Here is an 18,511-nt window from a genome sequence, read left to right on the forward strand (position 1 = left end):
ATAACGCGCCGAGGAATATTTGCGTTTCCTTTCCATCGGCGGAGCGCGTGCTGCGGGGGAGAAAGGGGGGCAGGAGCCGAAGAAAGATGGGTTCCCGTCCTTTGAGGAGGAAGGAACATAATTCGAAAAATGTCTGACGTGAGATTCGAAGTTGACTTAGGGAAGCCTTAAGACCGCCGATCCATTTGTTTCCATTGAGATCAATAGCGATCCGGAGATGAAACCTTTGCTTTTGTGGAATTATGATCCGACATTAGGAGAGGTTCTCTGTGTGATAACGCCTGCGGGAATATTTCTCTTCCTCTGCAGGATCCAGTGCTACCACATCCGGCTGGCAAAAAACCACTGTCGCTGCCAGATGTTAACGTGCTGTGTTTTCTTCCTTTCTCGGATCCCCGCGGGGAGAATTCTCTTGCTTCTTAATGAAACACATCACAGGTACTGTTGCTAGTGTAACGGTCGTACTGTTGTGGCATGTGTAAATGACGTAATCAGAGATCTGTGACGAGACATAGCTTAAGGTAATCACACCACCACTACAATTAATTTTACCGCCGATCTCTGTGGCGAAGTGGTTAGGACATCTCACTACGACACCAGAGGTAGCGGGTTCGAATCACGACCTTAGAATAGGTGTTCTTTATGAGTGTCCTATTGTCTACATGGTGAGGCAGAAAGACCTTATGATTTTTTAAATCATATAACACAGTAACAGCTATATGCATGCCATTATTATTGAAAAACAAAAACATATGATTTACACCAACATTAAGTGCGCAAAATAACCTCTTGCAAGTGGCGCCCATTTTTTCGGTCGCTGGAATTTCTCATTTCTGTTGAAGACAAAACCTGCCAAGTTTTGTTTTGATATTGCGTCGCATCGCGTGGTAGGATCTCGTGGGGCTTCTACCCCTCACTAGCTACCATTTCAGTCAACAGCAACGCACAGCGCTTTCATTGTTGGAACCTTGAAATGGGCGCCATTTGCAAGATGTTATTTTCCGCACTTAACATTGGTGTAAATCATTTTTTAATACTAATAATGGCATACATATGGATGTAAGACTAGTACATGAACGAAGACAAACTCTTTTCATTGATTCCGTTATATTATTTTAAAAATCAGCTGTTTTTTTCCCATTCTGTATTTCATCATATCATCGCGATTAGACGAGAGCAGAAGAAAACCATTCAAAATAACCAAATTAATCGAATAATAAAATCAATTGGATTTTACTAATGTTGTGGTAGCCTGAAAGAATTAAGTTATTGTGTAAACTCACGGTAACTTTCCTAATATTTTTATGTTACCATGATCGTGTTCGTGTGTGTATTATATTGTTCACGGTGTTCAGAAATTATTGGTCAATTTTGTAAGGCCATATCTTCAAGAATATTGAACATAGATAAAAATACTATAAACCTTCGAAAGAGGAATATTTGCCATTTCACACAGACCCCAAATGCATTTCATTGATTGGTTGATTGATTTGGTGTTTGAAGTCCGCTTTATGCACAGTAAGGCTAATCGAGACTGGACATACAGTTTAAAGTAAGATTCGAACCACTATGCCCCTCCACCGGGTATCGAACCCGGGACCCCTTCATTACAAGCCGACGACGATACCATTGCGCCATCGGGGTGGCCAAAATAAATTCATTTCATGTGCACCCCATCTGCGGCAGGACAGGTGTCGAAGTGGTACTTCCACTCTCGCCAAATTTTCTCAAGCATGTCTTGGGGCTCCGCGTGCGTTTTCGTCCTGTCGGGTTTCATCAGAGAAAATGTTTACGTTCCTCAACTTCGACAGACACTGCCAGAATTGCGAAGGTGAATGGAAATCGAAGATGTCACACAGCATTGGCAAAAATATTATTTTATTTTATTTTATTTTATTCTGTCCTGCTCATATAACATTTTTGTGAATGTATTTCTGTGTATTATTCATCGTGTAATTATCCGCCATTACAAAATCAGCATGAGAAAAGTATTTATTAACATTTCACTAACCTATACAATTCCTGAAATATTTAGAAGTCGAACGGTACATATAACTGATGTATCAAATAATAAAGAAGATAAGGCAGTGTATGAATAAATACATTTTTGTTCATATTTTGTAACAAACGCAAGGTAATGATGGAAAAAAGATATTAATATTGGTTAAGTTTGGGACACCATTTGCAGTGGAAAATATAACGAGTTTGCTACACTGCACACAAGGAATTTCAGATTGCATCCACATGCCAAAAAAGGAACTCGGTTTGAGGGCACAGATAGTTTCGACTGTTTGGCCGTAATTCAGGATGCTTGGACGTGAAGCAAAAGTTCCGTAAGGATGGAAATTGGGATGTAATGGCGACAGGATGCAAATGGAAATTATCTTTCAGAAAAGAAGACCGGCAAGTTTTCGACTCCAAGAACCAAGCAAAGAGTCGCATCGCTTTTTGTCGAAGCCAAGAATATGAACAAATAACGAATGAAAACATGATAAGACATTCTAAATAGTTTATTTCGACGATTCTGGACGGTTTCTTCTCAAGCCACCAGCAATTCTCTCCCTGACTCTCATTGTCGGAATGGATGGAATCCTTCCTCTCCCCCAACTTCTCTCCGAAGTTCGAAAATCGGATAATAAATCGAATTGAACTGTGCGAGACTGGAAAGGGGAAGAACCTAGTTTCGGGATTAATTCGGCTATTTATTTGCTCGTAAACACCGACTGGAGTCAAGTTTTTCTCTCTGCGAGTTTGACTAAAGAAGACTTTCAACATTGTAGAGCCAGGAGGCGCCTGCGCAGACAAAGGCCAATGGAAGTTTGATTGCTCTTAAACAGTTGGAAAAGTACTCAAACTAAAAATCATGCGCCGTGTCCTCCATTTATATGTCCAAAGGTAGACTCTACGAGATACAGAACTTCCTAGATGTCCTCCAATATTCATTAGTTGTCTTTGCACGCCAGCTCTCAACTCATATCCATGTAAACGTGTTACGTTGGAATCGCTGGCGCCTATAGTTATCACGCACTAACGGGCATGTTACATTCTTCCCAACAACCTTTACTTTTCTGTTTATTAGTTTATAAAAGTAGGCGCCAATTGGCAGCAATTTCAGTCCGAACGCAGGAACGTGTGTCGCCCTAGTCGTTCCGACTAATACACACATTCTACCCGACACTGACATATCTGTATATTAATCTGTGGTACTTTCGTCGTTGTAAAATCTTTACTAGTTTTCTGCTTTATTGCATACATAACTACTTTTACGTTTTATATATTATTTAAAAAAAATTATCGATCGTTTAACAATACCTAAGAAATTATTTATAAGAGATGTAACTAAGCTATTTATTAATGGATTTGGTTTATTTTACTTCGCTTTTCTGCCACCTTTGGCTAATTGATAAGATGGGAGCAAAGATGAAGATGAGTGAATACATGATAAAATTGATGAAGAAACACTCAAAAGATCACATGCGCAGGCCAGAATTAGAACCAGGGACCCCTGGCGACGTCGCGCACTGTGATAACCATTCTGCCACGGGGGCCGGTAGTGTAACTATATAAAATCAAAGAATCCTCGTGCCTTAGTGGAGATATGCAAATAACTCTAGCGTTCTCTAGAGAATATTGTAACGAAAATAGGAACACCTATTTATTGACTAACCTACATATTGTAACCTGAAATAAAGAGAATGATGGTCTATAATGTCGAACCAGAAATTTGCTTATGAAGATCATTCAGGGCTATAGATTGACACTTATGAGATCACTGGACTTGTCTTTTTCTTTCTCCTGTCTATTCGGACCTTGAATTAGATGATGTAAGAATATATATACATAATACTTGCAACTGTGGCCAATTCATCAATAAATTATGTTTTCATTTTGAAGTCTCTTTTTAAATTTTGTTATTTAGAGTCGCATTTCCGCAACTTTGGCTAATCGCGACGATGACCATGGGTGATGAGATGAAATTAATGACACTGAATGGACACTCTCCAAGAAACATTCATCCCAACGCCGAAACTCGAACCAAGGTGCTTTAGTGGCGCGATAGAAAGCCGACCACTGCAATATAGATCCAAGTGATTGTTAAGTGTGCATAATATCAGTCAACCATTCAATTGTTTCTAAGGTTGTTAATTACGAAATTGTAAGTTCAGAAATCTTAGAAATGGTTTGTAAGTTTGGCATTAATTCGTTATTATTATGAATTCCTAATGAAGTACCTATGTTTGTGCAAAAAGTTACCTCTGCGTACATGCAAGACAGTTATGATAATAGGTTCATGACCAAACCAGGTAGAAATAGTTTCATGTCCTACCAAAACCAAACTTTAACGCACAACAGCCACTCGATAGCAAAGTCCAAAGCAGCTTTTTGCTGGCTGTCGCATGGTCACCGCATCGAATCCCATTGTTGCTACTGTCTGGCTGTCCAGACTACGTAGCCGCCCCCAGTGGGGCGCACACCGCGCTACGACGCCAGGGGTCTCGAGTTCGAATCCTGGCCTGGGTATGGATGTATGAGTGTCCATTCATCAATTTCATCATATCATCACTCGTCCGCATCTTGCCAAATTAGCCAAAAGTGGCACAAGAAGCGAAGTAAAATAAAGCAAATCAATCCAGACCTACGTACTTTTAATATATCCACAATTGCCCCGTCGATGCTGGTCAACACCGACAATGTTGGAGCTGCAAGTTGATTGCAAAAGGCAAGGATGGAGCTCTAATATCTCAATAATGTATATACAGTCACTGGCAATAAAACTGGGATATCTACATCCAGAAATACTGGCTTCCCTTCTAGGCGTTATGTGTGTTGCCTAAATATACGGCGGTGATAGTAGTTGTCATTGAAAACTTGCTATTTAAATTCACTTATCGCCGAAGAGTTACGCAATACAGGCTGTATCTAAATTCCCATTACAGACTTTGAGGACTTTTAGAGGGGACCAAAACGGTTAGGTTTTGCATAGGAACTCGTGTTCGAAAACATACCGTTTCCGCGCTACAAGCAAAACACCACCACAAAACACGTTGTACTTTCCCGCGTTTTCGGCGCCAATGACCAGGGTATACGTAAGTTGGCCTGCACGTTCGCTGGACTTGACTCCGCTGGATTATTTCCTGTAGGGCCACATGAAAAGCCTGATTTACGAGACTTCGGCGTAATCAGAGGAAGACCTGCTGGTTATGGCAGGGGCGGATGTAGGACTAGCAGGTTTGGTGATCGTGTGTACCAGAACATGATACGTATGTAAGGTGTTTGTATTGAAGTCAATATTCGCCATATCGAACCCTTCTTGTAAGCTATGCAAAAACAACGTACAGCAAGCAGCAGAAGTGGGAGTGTTCAACGTGTGTTGTGGTGGTGTTTTGCTTGTAGCGGGGAAACGGTGCATTTCCGGACATGAGTTCCTATGCAAAACTTCAACGTTTTGGTCCCGACTTACAAGCCCTCAAAGTCTGTAATGGGAATTTAGATAAACCATGTAAAACGCATTGCATAAAAGCGAGTATTTCAGGATATAGCGCCCAATTTTTATTGCTGGCGACTGTACATTTTTAGGTTCAAGAAATCGAAATGATCTAGAAAGTAAAAACTCCCATTGCACAGCACGATATCTACGGAATGGTCTGAAGCATTAAGTCCGGACCGTTAAACTTGGATATAATAGCATTAAGTGCGACGAAAGAAACATGAACGTTAAGGAATTGCAGAAATCTTTAATAACCATTGAAGAGCAGTGTACCGGAAAGATGTGATGATATTCTCAGGAAAATTTCCCTTGCAATCAGGGAAAACCGGCCTTCTCATCCGATTTGTATTTCCATCTTCAGACACTAACTGACGTCACAAGCACTGTCATCGCCATTACATTAATTCTCGCTGCCACTGAAGATTTTCGAAAGTGGCCCCGCTTTGACGGGTACCGAACATTGAAATTTCATCCGGATATTATTCCCCTACTCCGCGGATAACTTCGTGCTCAAACGTCGTGTTTCTTTTGTTTAATTGGCAACGAGTGTCACGTTATTTTACTTTCCCCTCCGATGGTTCGCGAAACGGTGCGCAGGAAACAAATTACAGATGGCCGGGCACGTCAAGGGGACTCCTCGGTTCGGAGGGGAAATTTCCGTGTTTACTTTTCTCCTTTTTTCCAACAAAAAAATATATCCAAAGTTTTCAGAAGAAAATTTAACGGATTGTAATTAGGTTTTGTCTTCTGATTCAGTCGCTTCTCCCTAGAGCTCCCTCCCCGCTTGTCCCCCACTCTCCCAAAATCAATTTTCAGGTCGTTCACAACCTTTTCTTCTTTTGCTCAATTTCTCTTCTTCGACTTTTGCCCGTGCAGGGTTGCCAGTGAGTAAACATTTTACGATTTTACGCAGAAAATATTTAGACATGTTTGCAAGGAAATATTTCATTTGCGTTTTCCTTGCTTTCCTTATGGTTATATGGAAGAATTCAACTGACTCTTTAGGATTCCTAAACCCGAAGGTTTAGCAAATTTAGTACATTTCTATAGCTTTCTATAACTATAATAAAACTGCTATATTTATTTCGTTCTAAGGCGATTCTTCAGATGAACGAAGACGGTTTCTTATGTTTAGTCAAGTATACAACTTGAAATTATGATTAATGCAAAAACGGGAAGAAAATAAATTAGATAGAGGCGTTCCTTTTAACCTCGGTAGAACAAAAATTTTGTTTGAAGTTCGTTTTATGCACAGATAGATAATTGGGACTGTAGGAAAATATGCAGAGAATATCAAAATTTTAATAAGCAGTCACGAAGATCAAAATGACCGGACATAGTAATTCTGGAAACAAGAGTAAAATTCCCCTCCCACAAATGATTTTAATTACTTTTTTAAGTTTCATGTCCATATCTAAACCCCTTTTAATAAAATGACTAGGAAAATGATATGCTTTGGTAAATTTCTTGAGGATATGATAATCGCTTCAAATTCGTAGCTTCCATAACACTTGTGATGCTCTTTAACTCTTACACTTCTCTACAAACAGAAATGTTACAGGAGTCAAAGGCAAACCTCCTTAAAAGTCCAACAAAAACTGTAGGTCAGACTGTGTACAGCTCAAATTTACATTAGATATCAACGGTTATTTACAAAACGACCTCAAGGCTGCAACACTACTAAAGTGAGCTTCAAAACATGATTTCTGTTATTTTAAAAATGGCGCCTCCTGTGCATTCTTGCACCAGTATAGAGGATTGATTTCTTGACCTCTGTCAGCCTGAAACGTACAGAAATGTATCGGCAAATGAAAATTCAATATCCCTGTGCATGCTTACCACACCAGCAAGTTTACTAATGGAGAAGAAAGTTCGACATGGCCTCAGTTCGCAGGCAGATGGGTGGAATGGCCTTTGCAGAGGCTCATAAGTAACTTCACGTTGGCACCAAAGAATTCATCTTCTTAAGGTATACAGGCACTAACTTAAAATTGAAAGTACAGTAGTGGCATTAATTCTGGACACTTCTTTTAAAAAATCTCGAATGTAGAAACTATATTCTGTATAGAAATATTAAACAAGTTTAAATGACATCGTTCAGTAACTTCAATAATTGCATCAGAGTGCAGCATTGTAGTCTGATTATAATTGTTATTTTCAACCAACAGAACGCTTGTGTGCGATGTGCGATTGTTGTATAGTAGGTCAACTTCCAACTGCTGCAAACAATGAAGCTCACACTTAACCCACAGTACAATACAGAAAATACCAATAATCAGAGAACAATGCTGCAGTAAGACGAAATTCTTGAAGCTACTGAACAATGTACAACAATGATGCTCCCAGTTGACCTACTATACAACAATCGCACACAAGCGTTCTGTTGGTTTAAAATAACAATAACAGACTACAATGCTGCACTCAGATGCAATTATTGAAGTTACTGAACGATGTCATTTTAAACTTGTTTAATATTTCTATACAGAAATTAGTTTCTACATTCGAGATTTTTAAAAAATTAACATTTTACTAAAAGTGTCCAGAATTAATGCCACTACTGTATATGTAGTTCACGCTTTCATTTAACTATCCCTTGTATATTTGGTTGTTTGCGTTATTAAACTTGATTTGGCAACACTGCTCATGTATTTTTTTCCGTTTCCTTTGATGATTCAGGAAGGTGAACAGAACGGAGGACGCCGTGCGAATGCTGAACAGATGCATCCTGCTGGATACGTCGTACGCCCCGGCCTACCTGCTCCTGGTGAAGCTGTACACGTCGCTCGGAAGGGAGAAGGCGGTCGGCAAGCTGCTTAAGCGACTCACGGTGCTGGAGCCCGAAAATCCCGACAACCTGGCAGAGTACGGGAGCTGGCTCTACAGATCAGGTAATTCGCCCACTCCTCCACTGAATTCCAATTCGGCCGAGGGAGTATTAGCCGATGCTGCCAACCCACATTCACCCGCAACCCTTTCATCTCCATGGCGCACAAGCATGTAGAAATTTACGTGTATAAATAGCACTGGGTTGCTATAAGTACATATTGAGTTTATCTTGTTTTAGTTTTCTGAGTGTCTAAGTCCAATTTATGCACAGAAAATGTGGAACTGGACTTACAGTTTAAAGTGGGATATGAACCACTATGTACATTCAACCCGAGCCCCCTTCATTACAAGTCCATAACGTTACCAGTGCACCATGGGGGAGGCAAACAACATATATACGATATATATGTATAAATATTTCCATTGGTATCTCTTATTTTATATACTTTATCAGCTATTTATATCAAATCAGTAATGAGAATGGATGTTGATTAGCAGGACTAGGATTTTTATGACCCTAAAGTTACAGAAATATGCACTTATGATTTCCATAAATATACCAAGTTATAAAAATATGTTTTCTTACGTAACTTTCTTCTTGGTGTGAACGTAAACGAACATGAGGGAAACCAGAAAAGGAAGAAGCTTAGAATTATGTGGAGCTATTTTTTGTATTCCAAATATCGAAATCAAATGCTATATTTCACATAATTTACTGATAATCCCTTTATTGTAACTACGATATTGACTTTCAATGATATAAGTAGAAACCAGAAGTGTCCGTGAGTGTACAAATATTTCTTTGTGCAATTTGTATAAGTGGTAACCTACTGCCCGCCAGAAACGCCTCGTACCTAGAAAAGATACTTTCTACCTCGACTGATACAAGACTAACACCACAGATAAAGATATACACGTATGTGGTAACACATTGCAACTAATTCGGGAATAACTGTTTTTAACAAATACTAGGGTGAATCAAATATAAACGAGAATTTATTTTTCATAATTTATTGAAACAAAATGCAAATACAACAACAAAGTAATTACTTTTCTACATAGCTCCCTTGAACTGAAATGCACTTTTGCCAGCGGATATGGAGTTTGGCAATCCCTTTGTCCCAGAAAGTTCTCGGGCGTGTGTGCAGCCAGTTGCACACGAACTCTTCCACTTCTGCAACATCCTGAAAACGCTTACCTCCGAGTGCTTCTTTCAGGGGTCTAAACAAGTGATAATCACAAGTTGATAAGTCTGGACTGTATGAAGGATGTTCAAGTGGTGTCCAACGAATTTCGTCCAGTTTGTTACGTGTTGCACCAGCTGTGTGAGGTCTGGCGTTGTCATGAAGAAGCAGAACACTTCTGATGGGTGTACCACGTCGTTTGGTCTGATAAGCAGCCTTAACACTTTCCATGAGTTGACAATAGTAAGCAGCATTTACTGTTCTTCTTTCATGAAGATAATCAATAAAAATGACACCTCGGTAATTCCTAAAAACTGTGGCAAGAATCTTCCCAGCTGATGCATGGCTTTTGGCCTTGACTGGCTCAGCCTCTTCTTTTTTCCGCCACTCCTTGCTGGCCTGTTTTCACTCTGGTGTGTAGAGGTGGACCCAAGTTTCATCACAGGTGACAAGAGGTAAAAATTCATCCCCTTCTATCTCATAACGAACAAGGAGCCTTTAAGAGATTTCCAGTCGAACCTTTTTCTGTTCCTCAGCGAGGAGGCGTGGGACCCACCTCGAAGCGATTTTTCTGTATCCCAAGTTCTCATGAATGATCGTGTTAGCTCTACCATAACTTATGTCTACTCCAGATGAAATTTCACTGACTGCCAAGCGACGGTCACCTTCAATCAAGTCCTGAACATCCTGAATGTTTTCGTGAGTGATGCTTTTCCTTGGCCGCCGTTGATGTCTATCATTTTTCATAGTTTCCCGTCCTCCCAAAAAATGTTGTGCCACTCGTACACACGGGTCTTTGAAAGGGTGGACTCACCAAACTGTGCTCTAAGTCTGGTCAAAATTTCACTTGGTTTTACCCCTTCGTTTGTAAGAAATTTGATAATGATGCGCTGCGCAATGGACGGGTGTACCTCCTGCTCACTCATCGTGCTACTGACTGATGTAAAATGTTGACAAGGACTCCAGGGAAGGAACAGACTCCAGATACACCCACTATCATCACCTCAAGGCCACAGGACTCCACCACACTTTCCCTGCAATAAGAAATAAATTCCCGTTTATATTTGATTGACCCACGTAGTTTAAATCTTCAGTTTATACTATACTATAGCTTTATAGTATTAGTATAAAACGCCTAGCTGGCCGCAACCAAATTTACTACGCAGTTATTTGGGTTGCATTAGCTACAGGATGCATTATTTCCTTTCATATGTTCTTACTTTTATCTATATCTTTATTTTTGGACAAAACGCCTAAGTTTCCGCATCCAAGTTTACTCTTCAGTTATTTGAGTTGCATAAGTGACAGGATACCTTCTTTTTCAATTTCTGAATCTATTAACGATTAAAGGAAAAATCCAGGAAAACATAATCCGATCGACAGAAAGCACAAAATACGCATTCGAATAGATCATGTTAAAAAAAGCATCCTGTATTGAAACATGTACCCAAAAATCAATTAAGTTTTAATCCCAACGTATGAGTGTTCACTTTAACTTTCTAAAGCAAGGCAAGCTCCTCTTTAAAGCAAACCAGGAATGCTTGAAGCGAAAAATTCATTCTGCCGAGAGAGAGGGAGAAAAAATAACACGGCTGTATTTCTCAAAACTTGCCATTCCCGCTCGTGCAAGAACAGTAGTTGCGTCCAGTCGAGAGCGTATTTCAGAAACAATATTCTCTTCCACCGGTGACGAAAAGGGGCGACGGAGGGTAGAGAAATAAGGGGTGGGGCTCCTGCTTGAGTCCGCTGTTCGTTAATTAGACCGTGTTGTTCGGGGGCAGGTGGGTGGGGGGCAAGTGAAACGGGAGCCGCTAAAGTCCCTTCTGGGAGCCCGGTAATGGCTGCGACACTCGTTAAATCTCGGCGTCATCACCTGTAAGCAGGAATTTGCATCGCCGCTTCGAGACACTCGAATGAGCCCCGCTGGCGGTGGTTTTCGTCTGCAGGACAACGTTAACGGCGGCGCGGAATTTTAAGTGCGATCCCTGACTTTTCCCGCCGCCTGCTCTCGTGTTGACGTGTTTCCCATAAAAAATCTCCCCGGCGGAAATTATGTAATTTTTTCGACTCCAGAGGAACAGAAATTATATCGCGCGGATTGTGAAAAAATTACATTAAGATATTTGTTTTCACGACGTGCTTAGTTGCATCAATCACCAAGCGACGTTGCATATGACAAATTTGAAGTCTATTTTAAGTACTAAATTTTCGCAAACGCGATAACACCGAATGAAGGTAATTACAGAAAAAAGTAAGGAGCTTCAGCGGTCTAGCGAGTAGGGCGTCTGTCACGCAAGTTCGATTCCCCAGGGTGGGTGATGTAGGGCCTGAATTTTTCCGGCTCTGTTCCCAAATGAAACAGATCGGCGGCTCACTCAGCCTCAAATCAATGCGTACCTGGAGAGAACCGGATTTTAAAGTGTCCTGGAGCGTGGTGCTGATCATCTCACCTCCAAAATTACCGAGATCGAGAATTTGTGTGACTCTATCTCCATATGTTCTAAATGTGCCTTCATAGCTTGGTGCTATATGCACTGGGAATTTTGTCTTATCTTACTGCAAAAAAGTGTTGATGTGCGCAGTGACATGCTCTGAAAACATTCTCAACCCCTCGAAATTCAGAAATAATGCTAATTTGGCATAAAATATGACGTATGTGGTTTCAAAACTAAAAATGCCTAGATAATCCACCATTCTTGCTGGATGGTTGGATGGTCGATTTGACTAGTTTTAGTTCGTTTTTCTGACATGTTTAGCTAATCGCGAAGATGAGAATAAGTAATGATATGATGGGATTGAGAGAAGATAACAAAGAACACTTATGCTCAGGCCGTCTAACTCGTGACCTCTGCCGTAGAAGCGCGCTGTAGTAACCACTTCTCGACAGAAGCCGGATCCACAATTCTTCCGTTTTAGATTTTGAAATATATAATTAATATGTGCCATATTTATGCATGTGTAATATGCACGCTTTCCAAATTTGTTATCCACGCATACAGGAAGAGAAGGGGAGAAACCGAAATGCTGGAGCAAAGCAGTACGCGCTGCTGCAAATGGAAGCCAGAGCGCTGCACATCGGGCAGAATCGCTTACTAGGCCCGTCTGGCTGGCGAGCGGGCAAGTAAAACTGTAGACCTGAGTTTTGACCCGTCAAACATCGAAAGCCCACGGGTGAACTAACTGGAAGGCCTTGCAAGACAAGGCTTGCTTATCTTCAGCGAACGTTCATTCCGGTTTTGCATCGTCTCGAGATACATAAGTCACGTAGTCACCGTTGGCAACTTTTAGATTCTAAACTGGTTAAGGAGCACTTAAAATGTTCATCACTTTTATCAATTTGAAATTGCATACATTTATTCCTTGGTATAAAACATTTGTATCACTCACTCACACCCAGTGGCGGCGATTGTGTTCCAAAACTAGGGGGCCAAGGTGGGGGGGGGGAAGGACAGTTTAATTTCCCTTGGTACCTGAAGTTAGCGTGGTGCAAAAGTGTCAAAAAGTGGGGGAGCTGCATCATCTCAGCCCCACCACTGCTGACACCTGTAAAGGAGTACGAACCAAGTTTCGCAAAAAGTGCCATCGTAAATATTTTGGAACTTTGTGACTTTTGGTGGTTGTTCTAATTATACTTTTTGGGAGGTGCTCCCCTATGGCGCAGTTGCAGTGTCGTCGCCTTGTAATCTTGGGGTTCCGGGTTCGATACCCGGTGGATTCACATGGTGGTTCGGATCCCACTTTAAACTATAGGTCCAGTTCCGATTAGCCGTATTGTGCATAAATTGACCAAATATATGAATCAATGAAACAGATTTTCTCTTTGGTGTAATTTTGCCAATTCAATATCAAAATTAGTTGCTCAAGATCCCCCCCCCCCTTAACACTAAGGCACGATGGTCCATAAAATGGAACATGAAATCAGAATTTGCATTATATATATTTTTTTAATATTGTCATCTCTTTCAACAAATCGTCGTTTGCTCATGTTGTTGCTAGTTATCTAGTTCTACAGACAGCATTGATAGTAATTTGCAGTTCCGGCGATTAGGGGAGGCAAGGGGGGCAGTTGCCCACCCCACTTTTCCCCAATTTTGACCCAACACTATTCTAAACCTTATCTGCAAAGTGAAATATACTGTCTTTGCCCCCACCCCAGTTTTGGCACCTTGCCCCCCCCCCCGGTTTTGGAATCTAATCGCCGCCACTGATAATACGATGCAAAATATAATGTGCTATTTACAAATTTCAACAAACAAACTACGTAAAAATGAATCCGAGAGAAGATTTACGATTTCAAGACAAGAAAAGTGACATAAAATGAACAAGACAGACAAACCTATTTCAAGACCTTCGAAACAAATTTGGGAAATATGTGGTAGTTGGTTTGACATAATAATGAAATTAATTTGAGAAGTTACAAAATCTTACAGTGGCATAGCAACATATCACGAAGCCATGGGCCCCATCCGTTCTTTAAGTTTGAAATATCAATGTGAATCGATACACAGTCATCAAGGAAACGTCAGCAAATTATCATATTTATATAATACCCTATAATAATAATACATTTCTGACGAAAATTATATTTACACTTGGCAGAGCTACAGTAATACGCTGCTGGAATTTTCATTAACTAAAGTAGTAGTAATAGTACGTTTCTAAGATGTTCTTCAGGCAGTAAGACAACTGAAATATCCTTAAATGTGCTAAACGTTTTTTTAAAAAAATCAGAAATACAAACTAAGAATCTTTAAATATAACATATATTTTTTAATGAGTCGTTTTCTTTGTTTCCTCATTTCAAAGTTTGTAGTATGTAAATGTCACAAACCATGGCTTAAGTAGAAAATATCGAAGTACGCACATAAAATGTCGGTGCCTGATAGAGCAAGGGGAAGGAGGGCGCTAAACCACAATCCTGTCTAGGGTCCAAAATACCTACCTACAAGCTCTTCGACACAATCTTTTTCAACATCAACAAATCTTAAAGCTATAGTAATTTGCCCCATAAGTGTGAAATCTTTGGTGTAATCAATTGGTACAACTAATTTGACTTTTTTAATTATCAATTTTGACTTTCTTGCACATTAATTGTACCAGTTAAGTTTAAATTTTAGGACTTGGATGATAATAATAATTGTGAATCTCATTTTGTTGTTACGTCTTAATGTTCTTGTAATATTAAATATTTGACGCAGTGGAGTAACAAAGTCGTAATGTACACGTCCGCAAGAAACACATTTGGGTCCCTCAAGTACAGTCAGATTCTTCCAGGAAATTTATGTAATTACTTAGAATGGCTGGTTGTGGCTGCACTTGCATTAATAATTATACAATAATATAAATATAAATATAAATAAATATAAAAATAAATAAATATAAAAATAAATAAATATAAATAATTATACAAATCTCTGAATTTTTACATATTACATCATATCTTTCTTTGACATTTATGTATTCAAAAGAAGAAAATACGAATACCTACTTACCCGTCCCCCGCCCCTCTTAACAGCTGGATGGATAAAAATAATGATTTTTATTTATAATTTTTGATATTTGTTATTTAAATAGATCTTTTTTGTCACCGTACACATAGACCTATTTTTTAATTAGAAAGGTTTATTTCTGATAAACGGCCCTGTAAAATATTTGAACAGTTCGATAAAAGCAAATAACAAATTACGTGTAAATATGATTTTTTTTCTGTTTCTGGAACTAAACATAATGACCTAATATGAAAATGTTTGTTGAGTGTGTTAGTGAAACTATTATAATTTCAGTAACTTTTCTTACAGTGAAAATAATAAATTCTGGATATACTTTATAATGTTAACTTAAAATAATTTTTACAGTCTTTGTAGCCGAATTTTATTGTTTTTCATGATAGTTAGCCAAATATCAGCTACGATATTTATTTACAGTTTAATGAAAATGACGCTTTTTACGGTTTAACATGATTAGTATTTTGTATATTATTCTACAGATCATTCCGTGACATTCGCTACGAGACTCAGCGGCAAGCGATCCGGCGTCAGAGCTTGTCTTACCCGGTGAACAGGTCCGCGACAGTCGCACGCTACAGTCTGTTTTTTTTCGCTCTCCCTGCCTTCGCTCTCTTTCCCTTTCTGTTGACGTTGCAGACTGACGCCAGTATAATCCTCCCTCGGAAGTTGTGTTGTGTCGCGTCCGTGTGTTGAAGATTGTGGCTTAATATGGCACCACAAAAGTTTACATTCCAACAAAGGATTTATCTAGTCGAGTGTTACTTCGGAAAGAGAAATTGTGGAAAAGTGCGACGACGTTTTGCAACGAAATTTCCTGGCGTTCCCGTTCCACATAGGACCACTATATTAAACCTCTAAAAAAGTTTAGAGTAACAGGGTCAGTTCTGAATAAAAGTGGAAAGAAAAACCCATGTGTACGTACTGAGGAAAAACTCGATGAGATAGGACAAAGGTTAGAACAGTCTTCTCGGAAATATATCCGCCGCCTCTCACAAGAAACGGGTTTTTCAGAAACCCTCTAGGTCCCCCGATTTGTCAGCCTGCGATTTTTATTTATGGAGAAATCTAAAAAATAAAGTATACAAAGACAATCCGCACACCATCCGTGAGTTAAAAGAGAGTATTGTACGAGAAATCGGGAGAATTACAGTAGACGAACTTGCACGTGCAAATGCCAATTTTCTTGGGAGATGCCAGGAATGTGTTGCAGCAGAGAGACATCATTTTCAACACCTTCTGTAGTAAAGGGTAGTACACAATATGAAAACTGTAATTTTAATAGCAGACTCTACCGACTGTCGCAGACCCCGTTCGCCGGGAAAGACAGGCTCTGACGCCGGGCCGCTTGCCGCCGAGTCTCCTAGTGAATGTCAGGGAATGCTCTGTATTTAAAAAATGTGCTATTTTTAATTATAAATATTATTTAATTTTAAATCAATGGAAATTTAAGTCTTTTTTCAGATGACATATTACAGTTACTTTCGTATGAGCTTCACCCCATCAGTACATATATTTTTCCCCTTTATTTCCTTTCTTAGACCATAATAAACACCACTAAATGATTACGAGATTAATATACAACTAGGTACTTTCACAAAAAGTGATTCTGATATCTAGAAATTTCTTGTGTACATTATTCTGTAATTTTATTGAAAGTGATTTCAATAAGTGATTTTTTAAAATAGAATTCCTCAATTTAAATATCGATTTAAATCAACCTGATTTAAATCAAACGACCTTTCTTAACAGAAAGCTGGCTTCTGGGCAGCAAATGACACTTTTACATTAGATCTCGCCCTTTCTTGTGAAGAGTAAGATTACTGAGTCCTCTAAATTTAGGCTGAATCATACCATTCGACACTACCTTCCAGAAGTTTCTTCTAAGTTTCAATTTTGAGAAAGATAGTTATTTTTTCGTGGTTGTTACTTGAAGAGTAGGAAACAAACAGAAGGCGGTACAGGATACAGAGAACACTGGAAGCTAGTGTAGAGCTATCAAGAAGAAAAAACTTTGCCAAAGCACTTGATTTCAGATTTAAGCTGAAACGTACAACTTGATCAGGAAATTCGGAAGATAATTCATCTTCGTGCCCGTTATAGAGGGCGATAGCTGCATATGAAGTTGTAGGAACGAAGGAAGTACTGCTAATATTATCCATACCCTTCTTCAGTTTAAAATACCAGAAGCAATTAAATGTCCTATACTTTGCTCCGTGGCAGCTTGAGGTGCTTTATCATTAACATATTAAAATCGTGTAGGCTATGCAAGGTCACGAGACAGAAGAAAAGCCAAGACAAAGCGCTTTTCTTTCAACAAAATAATAAGTGGATAAAAATGTCCAAGCAATTTTTGCGTTATGTTTCAGATGAGAAATGAGAATTATTTTGACATTTTCGGAGCCTCTTGGGCTTAGAGCTCCCGTCCGCTTCCGATTTGACGTATTCATTCAAATTATAACATTAAACAAGAATATAAAGCCAGATAAAAAAGGTTTTAATTTTATTGCCCACAAAAATTAGGCTTTTCTATCTTTCTCACTTCCACATATAACGCAAGGCCCCTACATATGGGAGGCCCAGGGTGGTCGTCCACCACTTGCTACGCCAATGGTTATACAACCTCAAGGCACCTGCGCCTAGCAGAAATTCAACTATTTCCATGCGTAGTGTAATATAATGGCCGTTGGCAACATTGACAGTAGTCCTCGCGTCTACCTGCAAGAACTACATCGAGTCTCATGGGTCTTCTTAAGACCCGGGTAATAGAGAAACCTAGCAGGCATCGATGCCTGTGCACAACTGTGACGTGAAGCTCGCTTACGCGATGTCGAACACCTGGGCTTGACGTGCGTGTTACATATTTTTGTAGGCGCGCCTCCTCGCAGACGGGTTTTTCCGGGTCTTGTGCAACTCTCTACTGGTAGCTGCACCCATTTCTGCTCTTACGAGTTCATTCGTCGAGCCTTCTTGAGTCACTGCTTGCGCAGAAACGTGGTTTCGTTCGCTCCCTCCAGTGATCACGGGACAGAGTATTAGGCCATTTTAGGCACTGATTGGTAGTGATCTTGATTTTTTTGGAAACGCGACAATACAGAACAGTGATAATTGCTGCAAAAAAGTGTTGATGTGCGCGCAAATACATGTTCTCCAAAATGTTTCAATAATTCGAAATCGCGAAATAACGCGAATTTGGCATAAAATGCGATTTTTGACATATTTCAAACATTTTATCTTGTGTTTTAGGCTCTAATACAATGTAATATGAGCCATATTAAATTTGGACATTTTCCAAAATCGTATCTAAAAGAAAACCGTGGTACATGTTTAGAAATAATTATGCGAGACAGTAAAATCAAAATCACTAGTTTAATACCATTTTAAAACTGAAAGTATTTGAATGTGTACTTTGTTAGAGGGCCCAACGCAACATTATATATAACAAAACAAAGCAATATAGAAACGCACAGCCACGAAAATAGGCGGCTGGGCAGAATTGCGCTGCTGCC

General features: G+C 39.6%; 1 protein-coding gene across 1 annotated transcript in view; it reads left to right on the forward strand.

Moving 5' to 3' along the window:
* The window catches only part of LOC145993730 (protein O-mannosyl-transferase TMTC1-like), a 647,925-nt gene that overhangs the window by 575,563 nt on the left and 53,851 nt on the right, over positions 1-18,511 (forward strand). The window contains exon 12 of the mRNA XM_083129469.1: positions 8,165-8,376. Coding sequence (XP_082985595.1) covers positions 8,165-8,376 — 212 coding nt within the window. The remainder of the gene's footprint in view (positions 1-8,164; positions 8,377-18,511) is intronic.

This window comes from Lepisma saccharinum, chromosome 10 (genome assembly GCF_977018435.1).
Source record: "Lepisma saccharinum chromosome 10, izLepSacc3.1, whole genome shotgun sequence".
NCBI classification, from domain to species: domain Eukaryota; kingdom Metazoa; phylum Arthropoda; class Insecta; order Zygentoma; family Lepismatidae; genus Lepisma; species Lepisma saccharinum.